This window comes from Mercenaria mercenaria, chromosome 10, assembly GCF_021730395.1.
Source record: "Mercenaria mercenaria strain notata chromosome 10, MADL_Memer_1, whole genome shotgun sequence".
NCBI classification, from domain to species: domain Eukaryota; kingdom Metazoa; phylum Mollusca; class Bivalvia; order Venerida; family Veneridae; genus Mercenaria; species Mercenaria mercenaria.
Window position 1 is genome coordinate 9840538 of NC_069370.1, and position 18656 is coordinate 9859193.

General features: G+C 36.0%; 1 protein-coding gene across 1 annotated transcript in view; it reads right to left on the reverse strand.

The window, feature by feature from the left end:
• Positions 1–14173: 14173 nt before the first annotated feature.
• The window catches only part of LOC123559779 (uncharacterized), a 309468-nt gene continuing 304985 nt past the window's right edge, over positions 14174–18656 (reverse strand). The window contains exons 36-39 of the mRNA XM_053516694.1: positions 18422–18559; positions 18102–18231; positions 17234–17439; positions 14174–15413 (exon numbers count right to left, since the gene is read on the reverse strand). Of these exons, the coding sequence (XP_053372669.1) occupies positions 15076–15413; positions 17234–17439; positions 18102–18231; positions 18422–18559 (812 nt within the window). The 3' untranslated portion in view covers positions 14174–15075. The remainder of the gene's footprint in view (positions 15414–17233; positions 17440–18101; positions 18232–18421; positions 18560–18656) is intronic.

An 18656-nucleotide genomic window follows, 5' to 3' on the forward strand; every position in this document is an offset into this window, starting at 1 on the left:
TTTGTTTGTCTTTGATCCTTGGAATAGCCTATGACAGAAAAACTAAAAATAAAAGGTCATTTCGAAATGATTTTTTTCTGATTATATGTGGTTTTGATGGAATGGATGTTTATACAACGAACCTCTAAAATATCAACGTTTGAAATTCATGATGAAAAAGGGCCAGAAATATAAATATTACACCTAAAATTAGAAACAAAAAGAAAACAACAACACCACCACCATAACACCCAAAAAAACCCATTCCCGCACCACCAACATCTATTCAGCAAGAACAACAGCGAAAAAAAAAGACCCAGTAAAATCTTCGCAACATAAGATTATCAAAATATTTCAACTATTATAAAAACTGTAAACCTTCTACTACGATCCTAACTCATTGTAAAAGAATTTATTGTTGGCCTTTAGCATCATGCAGAGTTATTGTCGCGTATGTGACAGGAGGGTGGTGATTGCCCACATAACTCAATCAAAGCTAGATTGTCGTCTGCAACCTTCTTATATCTTCAACAGCTTCCGCTATTGTGGGCTACACAATACCAGGTCTAACAAATTGTGAAAGCAGATTTGTTAAAATTCAAATTGTGAAAGTTTACGTTGATTTATAACAGATTTTGTTTACAAAGCTAATGGCCTCCGCCAGTGTAATAAAGAAGCAATAAAGCAATCGGACGCGGTATGCCGTCAGCTACTTTTTTTTGTTCCAATTCAAATGACAATCAATACAACAAGGTGGAAACAATTATTATTTACAATTATGATTAAGCACATAATCGCTAATGTAAAAGTTAAATAAACTTTAGGTTAGTGTCTTCTGTGGCTACTGAAATGCACATAGTTAGCTACCCTAAAGCTATTCAGATTCCCAGTGTTGGCATGTATAGGACATAAACATTTTACGAATATATTCAGAATTAATTTCGAGAGCATTTTAGATCATATTGTATTAGTTCGCTACTGGTGGAATGCACTAAATCCGTCCAATAGTTTTTGCGAGCATCGATGTTCAAATAATTCACTATAAGAAGACAATGTGTTTCGTTTGGGGTCAAAACCACTTGTTCAAATGCCGAAATTTTAAAATTGTTTCTACTGCCTACCATTTTCTCAAATGCTTAAATTAATATTCAAGTACTCTGGGGCAGCTCTTCACCATTATAAACACGGTCATGAAAGACACTGGCCCTTAGCCTAAAGGTCGATCGAAGATTTTGCCGCTCTGTAACTTTTTATGCATGGCTATGTTTGTCATTATAAGAGATATTTTTTCATACGCCAGACTGATACCACTTGCTGATAGGTCAGAGCCACACGTCAATTTTCGTGCTTATATTATATGGAAGGACAACGATATGTCACCAGCAAGATTTAAAATCACTGAGGTAAAATATTTATTCTTCTCTGCAATATAACTTTCTGAAATGTGGATAGATATTCAGTTGACTGTGCAAAACATTCTAACATAACAAGACAATGGAACACTTGTAATCATTATAATGATAATTTCCCTTTTATTTATATTGTCCCTTAACCAGTAGTGCTCTTTGTATTGCCGAGCAACACGTCTGTTTTTGTTTGATTCTTCTCCCTGGTAAAACCTGTAGTCCAGACTAATTTTAAAACTGTCACTTTATTTCAATAACTTTTTTTTATATCGAGCAATTTCCTAAACAGGACGTGCGTTATACATAATGCGCCATGAGAAAACCAACATAGTGGGTTTGCGACCAGCATGGATCCAGACCAGCCTGCGCATCCACGCAGTCTGGTCAGGATCCATGCTGGTCGCTAACAGTTTCTCTAATTGCAATAGGCTTTGAAAGCGAACAACATGGATCCTGACCAGACTGCGCGAATGCGCAGGCTGGTCTGGATCCATGCTGGTCGCAAACCCACTATGTTGGTTTTCTCATGGCGCGGCTCATATATGGTTCTTTATCATTTCTTTGAATTCTATACAGATGAAAGCAAGGCCGAATGGGCCAATCGTTGTGGTTAAAGGAATTTCTACAACTTGTCGAAAGCGAGGATAGGACGACACGCTTCGTGAAAAAATGAAGAGAACTCTCTCTCTCAAGCTACAAAGGAAAATACACGGGGTAATTTATCTGCCACCGTGCATCAGTTGTTCTTGTCGCAGAGACACTCCGCGTACTTTATGTTATCGTCTATGTTACAGTAAGATTTGGATGAACATAAAAAACGTGAAATGTCTTTGCGATAGGCCAGTGATAAAGCTTTTTTATTAAATGGAAATTAGAAGGGTGTCGCGCAACAAATCGCATTGTTTAAACAAAAACTTTCTAAGGCAGTTCGAACGTTCATTTCTATTTAATTCTATTTCATAAAAGACTGCGAGACAATCCTGAAATTTTTGTAAGATGTGGCATCTGTCTAAGAAGGTGCCATTATCTATTGTCATAAACTGGAGAAAATGATAAATTGAAATATAATGTGAAACACGGTGTTCTTTTAAGATTTGTAAAGCGGAATATGGTTACATTAATTTGTTAATGGATGCACAATGACTTATTTTAATAATCGTTTACTCGATATTATTGGATTGAAGGGGAGTAATACTATAAGATTCGGGCCATTCTTTATCAGAAGGGAGGACCTCTGACAGTTTTATATATAAAATCTGTTGAACTTTACGTAGTGTATATGTATTATTTTTTAGTGTATATGTAGTAAGTCTATTACTTTTAGCAGGCCGTCCGTCAGTTTGCAGCTTCATTTCCGCTCAAAAACTTAGGAGTACTTTGATCTATGATCCTAAAACTTGATAGGCAAATTGGTCATGGGCAAAGAATAAGCCCTGCTTACTATGAGATGGGTCAAAGGTCAATGACACAGGGACTGTTAGTACAAAAAAACGTTTCGACTCAATATTTAAACAGTATCCTGAGCTACGATCCCCAAAACTTGGCTGCCACATTGCTCACTTGCCTGCCATCTTTGCCGACACAAGAAAGCATGTCCCAGCTTATCTAGCTTCGGGCGTATGTTTCTCCGCACAATGATGCTCTTTTTGTATAAATTTACACGAGCAATTTTTGTGTTTTACACATCATGCATTTGTGACCTTTACGTTTGTATGGGATTCATCTTGTGGGAATAATTTTATTCACACAGTGCTGTAACTTTGGAATATGTTAAGGTTTAAGAATGTGGATTAGTGCCCACATTTAACTGACAGCATGTTTCTAACGCTTTACAAAAAGAGTAAAAATGCAGGCGTTAAAATAGTTGTACTGTTCAATATCTTGAAACGCCTCCGTTTGCATCAATAAAGATGACATAGATACAAAAGACATTTTTTAGTTCTTTCCTGGCAGGTAGGAATCTACTAAAAACGATGGCGACGGGACGCTCAACATAGATTCAATTTGGTATTTTGGTATAACCAAATGTAAAACAAAACAAAAAACAAAAAAAAATGAAAAATAGAAAACTCTAAACGCAAGATGGGTTTACCGTAATGATTCGCATTTACAATCTTGTCCCAATAACAACTTCTAACAAGAGCTGTCTCCATAGGATGACACATGCCCCCGATGGCACTTTGAATGAATAGTTATGGCCGATGTTAGAGTTTAGGACCTTTGACCTACGGATCTGGGTCTTGCGCGCGACACGTCGTCTTACTGTGGTACACATTCATGCCCAGTAATTTTAAAATCCATGCATGAATGACAAAGATATGGACCGGACACGCCCATCAATGCAGTATCATGAAATATGACCTTTAACGTCTAAGTGTGACCTTGACTTTGAGCTACGGACCTGGGTCTTGCGCATGACACGTCGTCTTACTGTGGTACACATTCATGCCAAGTTATTTGAAAATCCATCCATGGATGACAAAGATATGGACCGGACACGAAAATTGCGGACAGACTGACAGACCGACAGACGGTTCAAAAACTATATGCCTCCCTTCGGGGGCATAAAAAGCGATGATATTTGTTTTTAAGTCTCTTTTACAAGTTATAGCTTCCCATTAGTGACGTGTAAACATTTTTAATGATGCGAATCCCAGATTAAAAGAAATACCGTTACGACCTTCTTTCTGCTTTTTGTAATTAACGTCATTGCTACATAATAGAACTTATCCAGAAAAGTGCAGATACATGTAGTAGGAATTGCCAATGGAAAATGTTATATCTGATAAATGTACAAATAAACTGACTGTTCCTTTTAGCGCCACAACTCAGATATTCGAATGAAAAATTGTTAAGTCATAAAATGCGATGACAGTTGCCTCCTTTTATGCGGCTAGAACTGATTTAGTTCTCTACGAAAATGAAATAAATTATTAGATAGTGTCAGTGCGTGTGGGTACTGTCAGTTTAAAAAATACATTAAAGGCTTCTGAAATATTCTTTGTGGAACTTTGCTCTTTGTGATTTGATATACATGATTTAGTATATGCTATAGGACGCCTGTATTAGTAATAAACAATTCTTCACTCTACATTAATGACTTCTGTAACTTCTTATTTTCTTTTTCACCCCTCTGTCCTGTAACACTTTTAGAAGTACGTTTAGCCTGCAACTGCTAAATGATAACAACGACGTTTAAGCATGCTGCTAGAAGTAATATTTATGTTGAGCACTCTTCAGTTCAGTAACTTTTGTCTCTTAAAGTTTTTTTTAATTGAATGTATACTGCAACCAGTGTTTTCTTTTCTAAAGTAAAAGACGAACTTGTCCGTGGGGGAATTGTGGGGGTGTGGGGGGGGGGGGGGTTACGTCATTGTTTTAGAAATAATTACATCTGCAACGAACATACGCTTGTTTTAGATAATGCTATGCTGCATATCGCAATGTGCAAGTCAGTGTTTAATGACTAAGACAGAATTCCTACATCTTTGTAGGCGGCTCAAACCAGACCCAGTTTACATTTTTGATCAGCTACTCGCCAAACATGGACACCAGGCACTACGATTACCACCCTATCATGCAGATCTCAACCCAACTGAATTGATCTGGGCAAATTTGAAAGGTAAAGACCAATCTACTATTTCTATAAATATACTTGACTTTACATGACAGTGTTACCTTAATTATTTGTCAATTTATTTTCATTTCAGGTTATGCTGGACGACACAGCATCAGCTTTTAAACATCCCCACGTAATATGAAGGTGCTTTAAAAAGTGCAAGGAGTGGTCATCTGACAGTAGCCATGTGAGAGAAAGAGAGGCAGAGTACTGGGCCAGTAATATGGCTAACGAAAAAGACGTGGAATCTGTTGTTATCAATGTTGACTCTCACTCGGATGTCAAAGGAGTCCGACACGAACACAGCGAGTGAAGCTGAAACTTTTCAGGCAGGAATCTACTGACACATCCCGCTAAACAATAGATACAATAGATACAGCTGAAAAAGCATCATGAACTGTAGTTGAACTGCATTGAAATGATAGTAATATTATATTATGAAATGAATTAATTAAACGCATTAAAATTATTTTTTTTTAATGTTAATTGAAAAAAGCGTCGCCTGGGTGTTTAACCCTGACCCTTTGAGTGAAAGGTAAAAGGTTTACCACCACACCATTCATAATCAATTATTTGGGATTGGATATAATTTCAATAAAGTAAAGAAAATTATGATACTTCTCTCTTTTTTTTTTTGGAAAAGTGAACACCCATGCTGTTTCGACCTTGATTTGCTTCTCGAAATTTTTTTTTTTACTTTTTTTTTTTAATTTTACATATCATTTTGAGTAAGAAAGTGTTGATCTGCTTCCAAAAACATATACAAGTTCTAAGGGAAATTAAATTTTAAAAAATATCGATATATCGATTGACACTTACCAAAATCGATGATATCATACTTAGAAATAATCAATCGCACAAGTTCAAGGTGATTCGATATACTCACGGTTATCAGCGAAAATCAGAGAGTAAAGAAGGGGGAGTAAGCGAGTAAGCTCTTGTTGACAGTGAGTGCGGTTGTTAACTAAAGCAACAAAACGTGCAGTGGGTGGACGTTATATTCAGTGCTTCAAAAACGAGTTTTATTGTGGAAACTAGGCGCAGATACCAGATGTTAATCTGCATAAGAATAAATATAAGGTCCTAGCACATGATTTCAAAAATAATAACGTGAATCTTCTTGTAAATGTTTGATTTTTCTCCAGTTATACATGACCGGATCCAGCGAAAAAGTACAGTTGTATAGTTTTTATGCAATAATTAATAGGGAACAGTACACACTGAATTGTTTCATGTTTGATTTATACCCTGTCAGAGTCGACATTTCTCGTTAAAATGATTAAGTTTTTCTATTTCAAGACACTTTTGTTATAAAAAGATCCTCCTATTTACTAGTCTTCTAGTATAACACCGCGCGTACCTAAAGCTGGAATGACTTGCATGTAAATAATGCCGGGTATCTAACCTTATCATAATTTCTCGGGTAATTTGAACACTCCAAGATTGAGATATAATAATCAAGTGCAGTAGTTTGAGTTCTCGTCTTATCAAACAACTACGAAGAAGCAAATTCTGTCAAATTATGAAAAACAATTGTTGTAGGTGGCAAATCACAAACAAGTGAATCAATGTAGTAGGTAAGATACACCTAAAATTCAAGCATCCCTAGCCGCTTCAACATCCTAGGATAACCTTGTCATAATTAATTGAATATAATCGGAAAAATCGAAAGAAGCAACCGAAATACATTATAATTTTTACGGCCCATTTCACAACATACACAAGCTTTCCAAAACAGTGCTGATTTGTTTATATAGTTATACGAATACCTCTATTTCTATACATAATATTGATATAACAATTATGAACATATTTCATGCTGGTTTCTTTATATATTTCAGTCTAAATTAGATGTGTTCTATTCAAGTTAAATGACTTTGAGGTCGACTGTACAGAAACTGGTGCTCTGTTACATTACATTGACAGCTTGTAAATAGTTTCCAGAATTCCAGTAAATGAAAGTTGCAATGTCACGCTGACAGTATCGGGGAAGTGTTTTTCAAAAAAAAAGGCTGCATGGATTTTACAGTGCGTATCCATCTATCCTCTATGGCACTGAGTGCGGACACTTGTTATAATATTCCTGAATGGCAGGCTTTTCAATATGTGAGAAATAGTTGGGTTTTTTTTCTGCAAAATAAAAACAACACAGGAATTATTCAATGTTCAAAAACGCTAATAATTCTGATGTACCATTTTACTAATAACAAAATAATTGTGAAACAACTGTATATTTAGAACAAATACACTTTCTTTTCAAGTAACAGTGGCCTTGAAAGAACAACCCTTTCTGTCATATTAAATAATCTAGATACAAGTTCTATCGCACATCTTATACTTTATTAAAGTTATTAAGTGAAAATCATTCTTCTATTTTTGATAACAGGAAACCACAATCCTTATTAACCTTTACCCTTCTAAATTTCTAAAATGGATTGGTCCATCATTCAATTTTGGCAATACCATTTAATTATTATATGAGGGGTGTTCACTGAAAATTTACTGACAGAAAAGCGAACAGTGCAGACCATGATCAGCCTGCTCGCAAAGGTAGAATCACTTGTCAGAAGTAGGCTAAAGGTTAACATGCTACACAATAAACGTCCGGAGTAATTGTACGGTTCTACTCTATATTCAAAGAGCATCTTGATCTACGATCCCCAAACGTGGCTGCCACATTGCTCACTTGCCTGCCACCTTTGCCGGCACAAGAAAGCATGTTCAAGCTTATCTAGCTTCGAGTGTATGTTTCTCCGCACAAAGATGCTCTTCTTGTATAAATTTACACGAGCAATTTTTGTGTTTTACATGCATTTGTGACCTTTAGGTTTGTATGGGATTCATCTTGCGGGAATAATTTTATTCACACAGCCCTGTCATTTTAGAACATTAAGGTTTAAGAATGTGGATTAGTGCCCACATTTAAGTGGCAGAATGTTTCTAACGTTTTACACAAAGAGTAAAAATGCAGGCGTTAAAATAGCTTTACTGTGCAGAATGAATATTCTCTGTCATTTTTAATCTTATGTGTTGCTGAAAACGCCTCCGTTTGCATCAATAAGGATGACATAGATACAAAAGACATTTTTTAGTTCTTTCCTGGCAGGTAGGAGTCTGCTAAAAACGATGGCGACGCGACGCTCAATATAGATTCAATTTGGTATTTTGGTATAACCAAATGTAAAACAAAAAAAAAAAAGAAAAAAAAAAAAAAAAAAAAAAAAAAAAGAAATGAAAAATAGAAAACTCTAAACGCAAGATGGGTTTACCGTAATGATTCGCATTTACCATATTATCCCAATTACAACTTCTAAAAAGCGATGATATTTGTTTTTTAAGTCTTTTTTACATGCTATAGCTTCGCATTAGTGAGGTGTAAACATTTTTAATGATGCGGATCCCAGACTAAAAGAAATACCGTTACGAGCTTCTTTCTGCTTTTTGTAATCGTCATTGCTACATGATAGAACTTATCCAGAAAAGTACAGATATTAGTAAATGCCATTGGAAAATATCATATTTGATAAATGTACAAGGAAACTGACTGTTCCTTTTAACACCACGATTCAGATACGTTTACAATATCGCAAATATATCTGAATGAAAAATTGTTAAGTCATAAAATGCGATGACAGTTGCCTCCTTGTATGCGGCTAGAACTGATTTAGTTCTCTACGAAAATGAAATAAATTATTAGATAGTGTCAGTGCTTGTGGGTACTGCATGTTTAAAAAATACGTTAAAGGTTTCTGAAATATTCTTTGTGGAACTTTTATGGATTATTAAATAATCTAGATACAAGTTCTATCGCACATCTTATACTTTATTAAAGTTATTAAGTGAAAATCATTCTTCTATTTTTGATAACAGGAAACCACAATCCTTATTAACCTTTACCCTTCTAAATTTCTAAAATGGATTGGTCCATCATTCAATTTTGGCAATACCATTTAATTATTATATGAGGGGTGTTCACTGAAAATTTACTGACTGAAAAACGAACAGTGCAGACCATGATCAGCCTGCTCGCAAAGGTAGAATCACTTGTCAGAAGTAGGCTAAAGGTTAACATGCTACACAATAAACGTCCGGAGTAATTGTACGGTTTTATGTGCTTGATGACCGATGGCAAAATATTGTTTTGATTTGCTTGTTCTAACTATATATTTATACTTTTATTAAAATGATAAAAGTAAATAGCATTCCAAAGTGTAGAAAAGAAAAGTGAAATTATTGAAAATAAATACGAACCCTCCTTGTTTGCTTCTTTAATGTAATCTTAATTCAGAAATGTAATCCAACCAGCACAAAATGGCGACAAGACTTTTAACATTTATCTGAATGTGAAAAGCCACAAGCATTTTTGAATTCTGAAAAGATCAATGAATAATTAAAATTCTATTCTTAGTCTCTTATAATTATAATAACAAGAAAATCAATGATAGCTGTAATCATCAATTAAATGGTACCAGAGCTTATTCATTCAATTTGACACACCTTTTCAAAGTTTGAAAACCTTAGAGAATTTAAATAATAGACCAGCTAGGCGATGTAATAATCCCGATCACTTCAAGCATCTTTTGAATAGAAATATCTACATAGTGGCCCGGTTATATCAATTACCAGAACGTTCCAATTTATTCATCAAAAGCGTTTTTCTTGAAAATTATCTATTCTTGCTCATTCAAAAAGAAAAAGCGAGAAAACCCCTATTTTTGATACGTCAAATATTTAATATACGTATATATAATGTAAGTGCAATGTCGTGTTTGTTTTTCTTTTTTGATCGCCAATCAAATGGTCTTTAAAGCTAAACGTAAATGTATAGATGAGTGTTTTAATCTTCTGTTAGTTTGAATGAATCGGGCGAACTTTGGGGGGCTCACCTATCGGGATGCCTCATCATCTCGCGTCAAATGACATTAAGTTGGATCAGTGGAAGTGTTTACCTCCTCTAAAAATACAAAACGACAAGATCAATCGAGTGTGACAATGCTCTACCCATCCCCTTGTACTTCTATAATTGTAAGATTTCACTCATTCCATTTGCAAGGTCAAGAAAGAAAGAGTACCGTTGAAGGATTTCACTTATCCTTTGATACAAGACCGAGAAGGTATATACATGTACTTTCAAAACAAAGAGTATAATTAAAGGATTTCACTTCCTTAGATACAAGGTTGAGAAGGAGTGCCGTTGAAGGATTTCACTTATCCTAGATACAAGGTCGAGGAGGCATATACACGCTGAACAAGGAAAATCATTGAAGGATTTCATTTTTCCTATAGAAACAAAGTCCAGGAGGCATATTATATACACTTAGAACAAGTTAGAACAATGAGTACCATTGTAGCATTTCACATATCGTTACATATACGAGGTCGAGGAGGGATATACACTCGGAACAAGAAGTACTACTGTAGGATTTCACATCTCCTAGATACGAGGTCGAAGATCTTACTTCAGAGACATGGGAGGTGTCGTCATCGACACCAACAAGTATCTTACTTTATCAAATAACTAGGGGTCTCCGTGGCAAAGGTCGCTGACTTCAAATCACTTGCCCCTCACCGATGTTGGATCAAGTCTGATTGGGGGGCGTAGAATTCTTCATGGGAGGAAACCACTCAGCTGGCTTACGGACGGTAGGTGGTTCTACCTATGTGCCCGCCTGTGATGAATAATGTAAGGAGAGACACCTTGGGTCTTCCTCCACCATAAAAAGCTGGAAAGTCGCCAAATCACTTATCATTATATCGGCATGACGTTAAACCCCAAACAAGAGGGCCAAGATGGCCCTAGGTCGCTCACCTGAGAAACACACCATAACAGTGTAAACATGTTTGACCTAGTGATGTCATTGACACAAATATTCTGGCCAATTTTCATTAGGATTAGACAAAAAATGCGGTCTCTTGAGTTTAAACATATATTTCCTTTGAAATGACCTAGTGACTTAGTTTTTGACCCCAGATGACCCATATTCAAACTTTACCTAGATTTCATCAAGGCAATCATTCTGACCAAATTTCATGAAGATCAATTGAAAAATACAGCACTCTATCGCATACACAAGGTTTTTCTTTGATTTGACCTAGTGACCTAGTTTTTGACCCCAGATGACCCACAATCAAACTCAACCTAGGTTTCATCAAGGCAATCATTCTGACCAAATTTCAAGATCAAGTAAAAATACAGCCTCTATCGGATACACAAGGTTTTTCTTTTATTTGACCTAGTGACCTAGTTTTTGACCCCAGATGACCCATATTCAAAGATGACTTAGATTTTATCAAGGCAATTATTCTGACCAGATTTTATGAAGATCAATTGTAAAATACAGCCTCTATCACATACATAATGTTTTTCTTTGATTTGACCTAGTGACCTAGTTTATGACTCCAGATGACCCGTAGTTGAACTTGACCTAGATTTAATCAAGGCAATAATTCTGACCAAATATCATGAGGATCAATTGAAAAATACAGCCTCTATCACATACACAAGGTGTTTCTTTGATTTGACCTATTGACCTTCTTTATGATCCAAGATGACCAATATTCAAACTTGACCTAGATTTCATCAAGGCAATAATTATTACCAAATTTCAAGAAGATCAAGTGAAAAATACAGCCTCTATTGCATACACAATGGTTTTCTTTGATTTGACCTAGTGACCTACTTTTTGATCCCGGATGACCCATATTCAAACTCGACCTAGATTTCATCAAGGCAATTATTCTGACCGCGCTTCATGAAGATCAATTGAAAAATACAGCCTCTATCGCATACACAAGGTTTTTCCTTGCTTTGACCAGGTGACCTAGTTTTTAACCCCAGATGCCCCATTTTAGTTCTTGGCCTAGATTTCATCAAGACAATCATTCTGACAAAATTCCATAAAAATCAGTTGAAAAATACAGCCTCTATCACATATACAAGGTTTTTCTTTGATTTGATCTAGTGACCTACTTTCTGATTCCAGATGACCCATTTCCTAACTTTGCCTACATTTGATAAGGTTTATCATTCTGACAAAATTTCATGAAGATCAATTGAAAAATAAAGCCTCTATCACATACACAAGGTTTTTCTTTGATTTGACTTTAAGTGACCTAGTTTATGATCCCAGTTAACTCATTTTTGAACTTGACCTAGATTTCATCAAGTTTATTATTTTGACAAAATTTCATGAAGATCAGCTGAAAAATACAGCCTCTATCGCACACACAGTGTTTTTCTTTGATTTGACCTAGTCTACTTTTTGACCCCAGATGACCCATTTTCAAACACGGCATTTCAAGGCAATCATTCTGACCAAAATTCATGAAGATCAATTGAAAAGTACAGCCCCTATCGCATACACAAGGTTTTTCTTTGATTTGACCTTGTGTCCTAGTTTTTGACTCCAGATGACCCATTTTCGAACTTGGCCTAGATTTAATCAAGGTAATCATTCAGAAAAAAATTCATGAAGATCAATTGAAAAATACAGCCTCTATCGCATACATAAGCTAAATGTTGACAGACAGACAGACTGACAATAGACGCCGGGCATTGAGCAACCACAATAACTCACGTGCGCTAAAAGTACTTTAAATTGACCTATAATGACAGTCGGAAATTTCTGTTTGATTACATTTTGCAGTTTCTACATTCTCCGGTATGAACGGAAAGCCAGTTTCTCATATCGGCTACATAATTATCTGAAGAATGCCAAATTCCACATACAAGAATATGTAATCGCACAGAAAATACCAACAGCTATTATAGGTCCACTACTGTAATAAAAACTACATACAGTAAATGTTTCTTTCAAGTTTATTAACAACAATTTCAATATATAGGTAAAATAAATGTATATCACAGTGATTAGGGAAACAAATCAATCAAAAAATGTTAGTTGTGATAAAACAATACTGTTTAGGGAACAATTACAACAAAAAAACACATACACTCTCTGATTACAACCCTGTCTTTCTGGCTTGGACAAAATGCTAAGAATATATTCTATGCAATGCAACAATCCCTTACAACCTAACAAACATTCATCTGTGTTTAATCATCATTGACACTTGAATATATGAAATTAAACAAGAGGACCATGCTGGTCCTGAATCACTCACCTGTCCACACGCAACCCAGTTCATTGTGGCTAAGTTTCATTGAAACCCACCAAGTAGTTTCACCATTTTTAGACCTACTTATCTAGTTTTTGACCGCACATGACCCAGTTTTGAACTTTCTGTTCAATTTTCATGAAAATCCACTGAAAAATATGGTGTCTAGGGAGGTCACAAGGATTTTCTATTTTTAGACCTACTGACCTAGTTTTGGACCGCACATGACCCAGTTTCGAATCTGACCTAGATATTATCAAGATGAACATTCTGACCAACTTTCATAAAGATCCCGTGAAAAATGTGACCTCTAGAGTGGTCACAAGCAAAAGCTTACGCACAGACACATGGACGACGTAGACCTACTGACCTAGTTTTTGACCGCAGTTGACCCAGTTTCAAACTTGACCTAGATATCATCAAGATGAATACTTAGACCAACTTTCATACAGATCCCATGAAAAATATCGCCTCTAGAGAGGTCACAAGGTTTTTCTATTATTTGACCTACTGACCTAGTTTTTGACGGCATGTGACCCAGTTTCAGACTTGACCTAGATATCATCAAAATGAACATTCTGCGCATTTTTCATGAAGATCCATTGAAAAGTATGGACTCAAAAGAGGTCACAAGGTTTTTTTATTTTTAGATCTACTGACCTAGTTTTTGACCGCACGTGATCCAGTTTCAAACTTGACCTAAATATCATCAAGGTAAACATTATGACCAATATTCATGAAGATCTATTGAAAAGTATGGCCTCTAGAGAGGTCACAAGGTTTCTCTATTTTTAGACCTACTGACCTAGTTTTTGACTGCACGTGACCCAGATTCGAACTTGACCTAGATATCATCAAGGTGAACATTCTGATCTATTGAAAAATATGGCCTCTAGGGAGGTCACAAGGATTTTTCAAGATGAACATTCTGACCAACTTTCATAAAGATCCCATGAAAAATATGACCTCTAGAGTGGCCACAAACGGGATTTTCTGTTTTTAGACCTACTGACCTAGTTTTGGACCGCAGTTTCATGACCCAGTTTCAAGATGAACATTCTGACCAACTTTCATAAGGATCCCATGAAAAATGTGACCTCTAGAGTGGTCACAAGCAAAAGTTTACACACGGACGCACTGACGCACGGACGACGGACGCCGCGCGGTCACAAAAGCTCACCTTGTCACTTTGTGACAGGTGAGGTAAAAACCCAAAACATTCTTCAACTAATCAGTAACCACCTACATCAATGAGCAAGTTACTTCATCATCTAATGAGACACGGTAAGTGGCGCCACCTATATAGAGGAGTATCTTACTTTATCAATTAATTCATAACAATTCAGAAAACATGTCACAATATTACTGCTGTGTGTAAAGTAAATCAACTAGCCAAGAAATAAACCAGTCAATGCTTATATAGTAAATACAACTTTTAACTTGACATAAGCATTAACAATCAAAATGGTAAAGTTAAATTTGACAAATAATGCAGCAACATTGTTCTAGAAATCGGTACAATATCGAGAGGTGGATGTCCTGAAACAGGTTCTCCTATGAAGGGCAATATAGCAACAAATCAATTAGAATATCTATACATTGTGTAATATAACTGCAAGATTATCAAAATATGAAAAATACAGTATTGATTTCTGTTCAGTGTACCGTATAGCACAAAAGCTGTTTTTTAATTACATACGAAAACAAACTGTCCATACCCACTTAATGATTTCGTCTGTTTACAGTGATATAAATGAGAGCATACATATGTATCTGTACACCAGATCTGTACTGTATATCTGAACTGTTTGTTCAATTCATAAGTAATTTTTTATTTCTTCTTCTTCGACTCAGAAACAGTTTTCACCCAAGGACTGACTTCTACTTTTGAGTAGACCCAGGCGTCTGAAATTTTCCTATTTAAATTCGGATCATTCAAAAAGTGTTGATACTTTACTGGTCCTCGTATTTTTCACGGGTTTTGCAGTTAGGATGGATACTTGCTAAATATTTTTCGTCCTCCAGATTTGTTACACTGGGACATTGAACCCCGAAATATTTTTGATGATTCTTTATGTACTGCTTCACATACTCTTTCCTCGACTTTTTAATATCATCCCGGTGTTTTTCTTTCAGTTTTGTTGTTAACCATGTACGTTCATGCGTATTGTTTGTTGACTTGTTTCTACTCTTTTTTAGGACACTGACATTGCTATTAAATTTCTCAGATTTATCTAAAATACGCTGGTAGCCAAACCTCCTTTTCCACAATGGGGAATTTTCGTTTTTGTCTGAAATAAAATGAAGAACTGCTGGTGAAACACGAATGTCTCAATTACGACCTGTATCAATTTCAGTCCCTAGATAACTATGATCTCACCCTTTGACCTACTGATCCCACACCATAAGATCATTTACTGGTCACAAGCATTTGAAGGCACTAAGCCACGGTGTTCTTAAGTTACTGAGTGGAAACAATCTCAATGTCTTGTTGACCTCGAACTTTGATCTACTGATCACTAAAACAATAGAGATTATTTACTGACTACTGGCAAACATCCTATAAAGTTGGGCGACTGTAAGCTAAAGCGTTCTTTATTCATTGAGTGGAAACCATTTTCAGCTTCTGTATCTTTGCAGCCATTACCGTCTGACTCATCCCAGAGCAATAGGAGTCGTATACTAACTACAGATACAACGGACTTTAAAGACCTGCCACGACCTAGTGACCTACTTTTTCCTCCCACTTGAACTTCATGCAAATCATTCTGATAACAGTGGTATAATAAGCTATTCTACAAGATGACAGGTGGACAATTTAGGCCCTCCCTGAATTAATATGTTTTTACAACTTCGTCTGAAACTTATTCAGTCTCTTATCTTTTCAGTATAGTTTTATAAACATAGAATAATATCTGAGCCGCGCCATGAGAAAACCAACATAGTGGGTTTGCGACCAGCATGGATCCAGACCAGCCTGCGCATCCGCGCAGTCTGGTCAGGCTCCATGCTGTTCGCTTTTAAAGCCTATTGGAATTGGAGAAACTGTTAGCGAACAGCATGGAGCCTGACCAGACTGCGCGGATGCGCAGGCTGGTCTGGATCCATGCTGGTCGCAAACCCACTATGTTGGTTTTCTCATGGCGCGGCTCATTTGCTTTACACTGTAGAAGCAAAGTGTGGTCTAAACTCACCTTAATACACCAATACATACTACTTCATTAAATTAACAATATATTTAGACATTAAACACGTTGTCTTTGCCTTTTGTATGTCACTGTCAATTTGCAGCTAATTAATTGTTATTTCTCAATTTCTTCATGCAAAGCCTGTATAATCACCATCATGGAAATGCAAAAGAATACAGTTATTTTGTGGCGCGTCTTTAAGAACTGTAGGCGTTCTTTAGTTATTCAGTTGAAACTGTTTTCAGTCTCGGTGCCATAATGACCTTGACATTTGTCCTACACAATCCAAATATCAAAGAGGTTATCTTCTGAACAGAAGAAATCATTCTATGAAGTTTGTTGACTGTAGGCAAAGGCGTTCTTTAATTACTGAGTTGAGACATTTTGCCACCCACTCCCCCTCCCCGCCCCAAAGAAATAGGTGATCTACTGGCTACAGGCAAGCGCCTTATGAAAAATGAAGACTGTACGCCAAAGAGTTCTATAATTACTAAGCAAAAACTGTTTTCAAAACGTAATATTAATAATATTACAGTCTATCAACTGACCACGGTCAGTCATCCTGTACATTTTGACGACTGTTGGCCAATTTGTTTTTCAGTTATGAATCAGAAACTGATTTGCAACTCAATGTCACAGTGACCTTGACCTTTGAGCAGCCGACCTCAAAACCAGGTCATCTTGCCTGTCACGACAACCTGCGTTCAATGTTTGAGAATCCGGCGCTGAAACATTCTTCAGTTAGCATTGGCAACAGAGGGGACGAACGGACAGACAAACAGACTACTGTATACCGCCCCCTTCGGAAGTGGGGGCAGGATTTGGATTAAAAATGCATGTGTTGTATTAAGCCCAATATCTTCTAAAAATGCCCGACAATAACTTGCAAAAGAAATTCAAATATACTTGTTTAACCTTTTTACCTTTTGTTTCGTCTGTTCCTTTTTTCTTCTTTTTGTCCTTCTTCTTCTTCTTTTTCTTAGGGGCGAATGATGTAGGAAGTTTAGAAGCTCCACAACAGAGTGATTGTTTAGCCAAGTCATTGCTAACATCGAGCCAGTCCGGTAGTGGGGCTGTGGGTACTTCACCCTTCTTTACAACCTTCTCATATTTTTCTTCGTATTCTTTTCTGAAAAGAATTCAAATGAGTTTTGCATAATGATATGCTATCTGATAAAATAAATTATTTCGAGCCTTACTGTAAAATTTAGATCAAATATGATAGAACTGTCTCCTCGAGCATGTATGACGCCAAATGTTTAAACACGCCAGGACCGGAAATGGTAATACGTCTTGCGGAAGTGTTCCTAGGTAATAATTAAATCACAAAAACGATATTATATTGACGTAACGTCGACGTTATGTTAGCGCCGTGTATAAATCGAGAAATAGCACTTAAATTTAAACAAATATTTTACTTAACAGCATGTTTAAAACAAAATGTCACATAACACAAACGTCTTGATTAATTTACACACATACTGAGTTGGTTATTCTCGGACGGTCCGACCGGCTGGCATGAGCAAAACATTAAACATAAAAAGTTACAATTTTGTGATCACCTCTATGTTGATAGTACTGAAGCTGTTAGGTTATGATTTTGTTAGTTTCAAGGTTTCTAATAGTCGAATGCAACAGTCAGTGTAAACAAAGTCATTTTACCCTGTTTCAGTGCAGTGATTATTCTTTTCTGATGAATTAAATTTATATAAAACAGTAGTTATCACCTTTTCGATGAACTTCAAAATACTACCTCATAAAGTAAATCGATGTTAATACATTAATTATTACCTCTTAGATGAAACTCGAATACAATGGCTGATCAAATAAATCAGTATTAGTCCAACAAATACCAGCAGAATGATGGCAGCGATTTCGATCGTGTGCAGTTTCCTTGGTGCCATCACTAACTTCAACTTTTCTTTAAAAAAAGAACATGTAAACCAATTTGAGAACTTTTCTGCCAGTATATTCAAAAGAAAATAGTTTGTTAAATTACAAAATTAAATGAAGATGGTTGGATTAAATATTTATTTTAACAAAGTTAAGTTGTCTTTCTTAATAAATGAAGTTGTCTTAATTGTCAATGTTGGAATATCTTAACCATATACCCCATTCTGTTACATTTCTCATTTTTATGGAACACATCTGTTCTTGGAAATGTGCTGTGCAGATACAAACTGCGCCCTCTGGTGTTGATAAACACTCTCTCTTTTTCTTGCAACCTAGCCTGTCACAGTCTGCGATTTCTGTCAAATGAAATAAAAGAACATTTAAGAATATAACTACAAATCTAAATTGTTAATACGTAAGAGGTATATTAGGCTAGCGCGCACAAGTACGTCT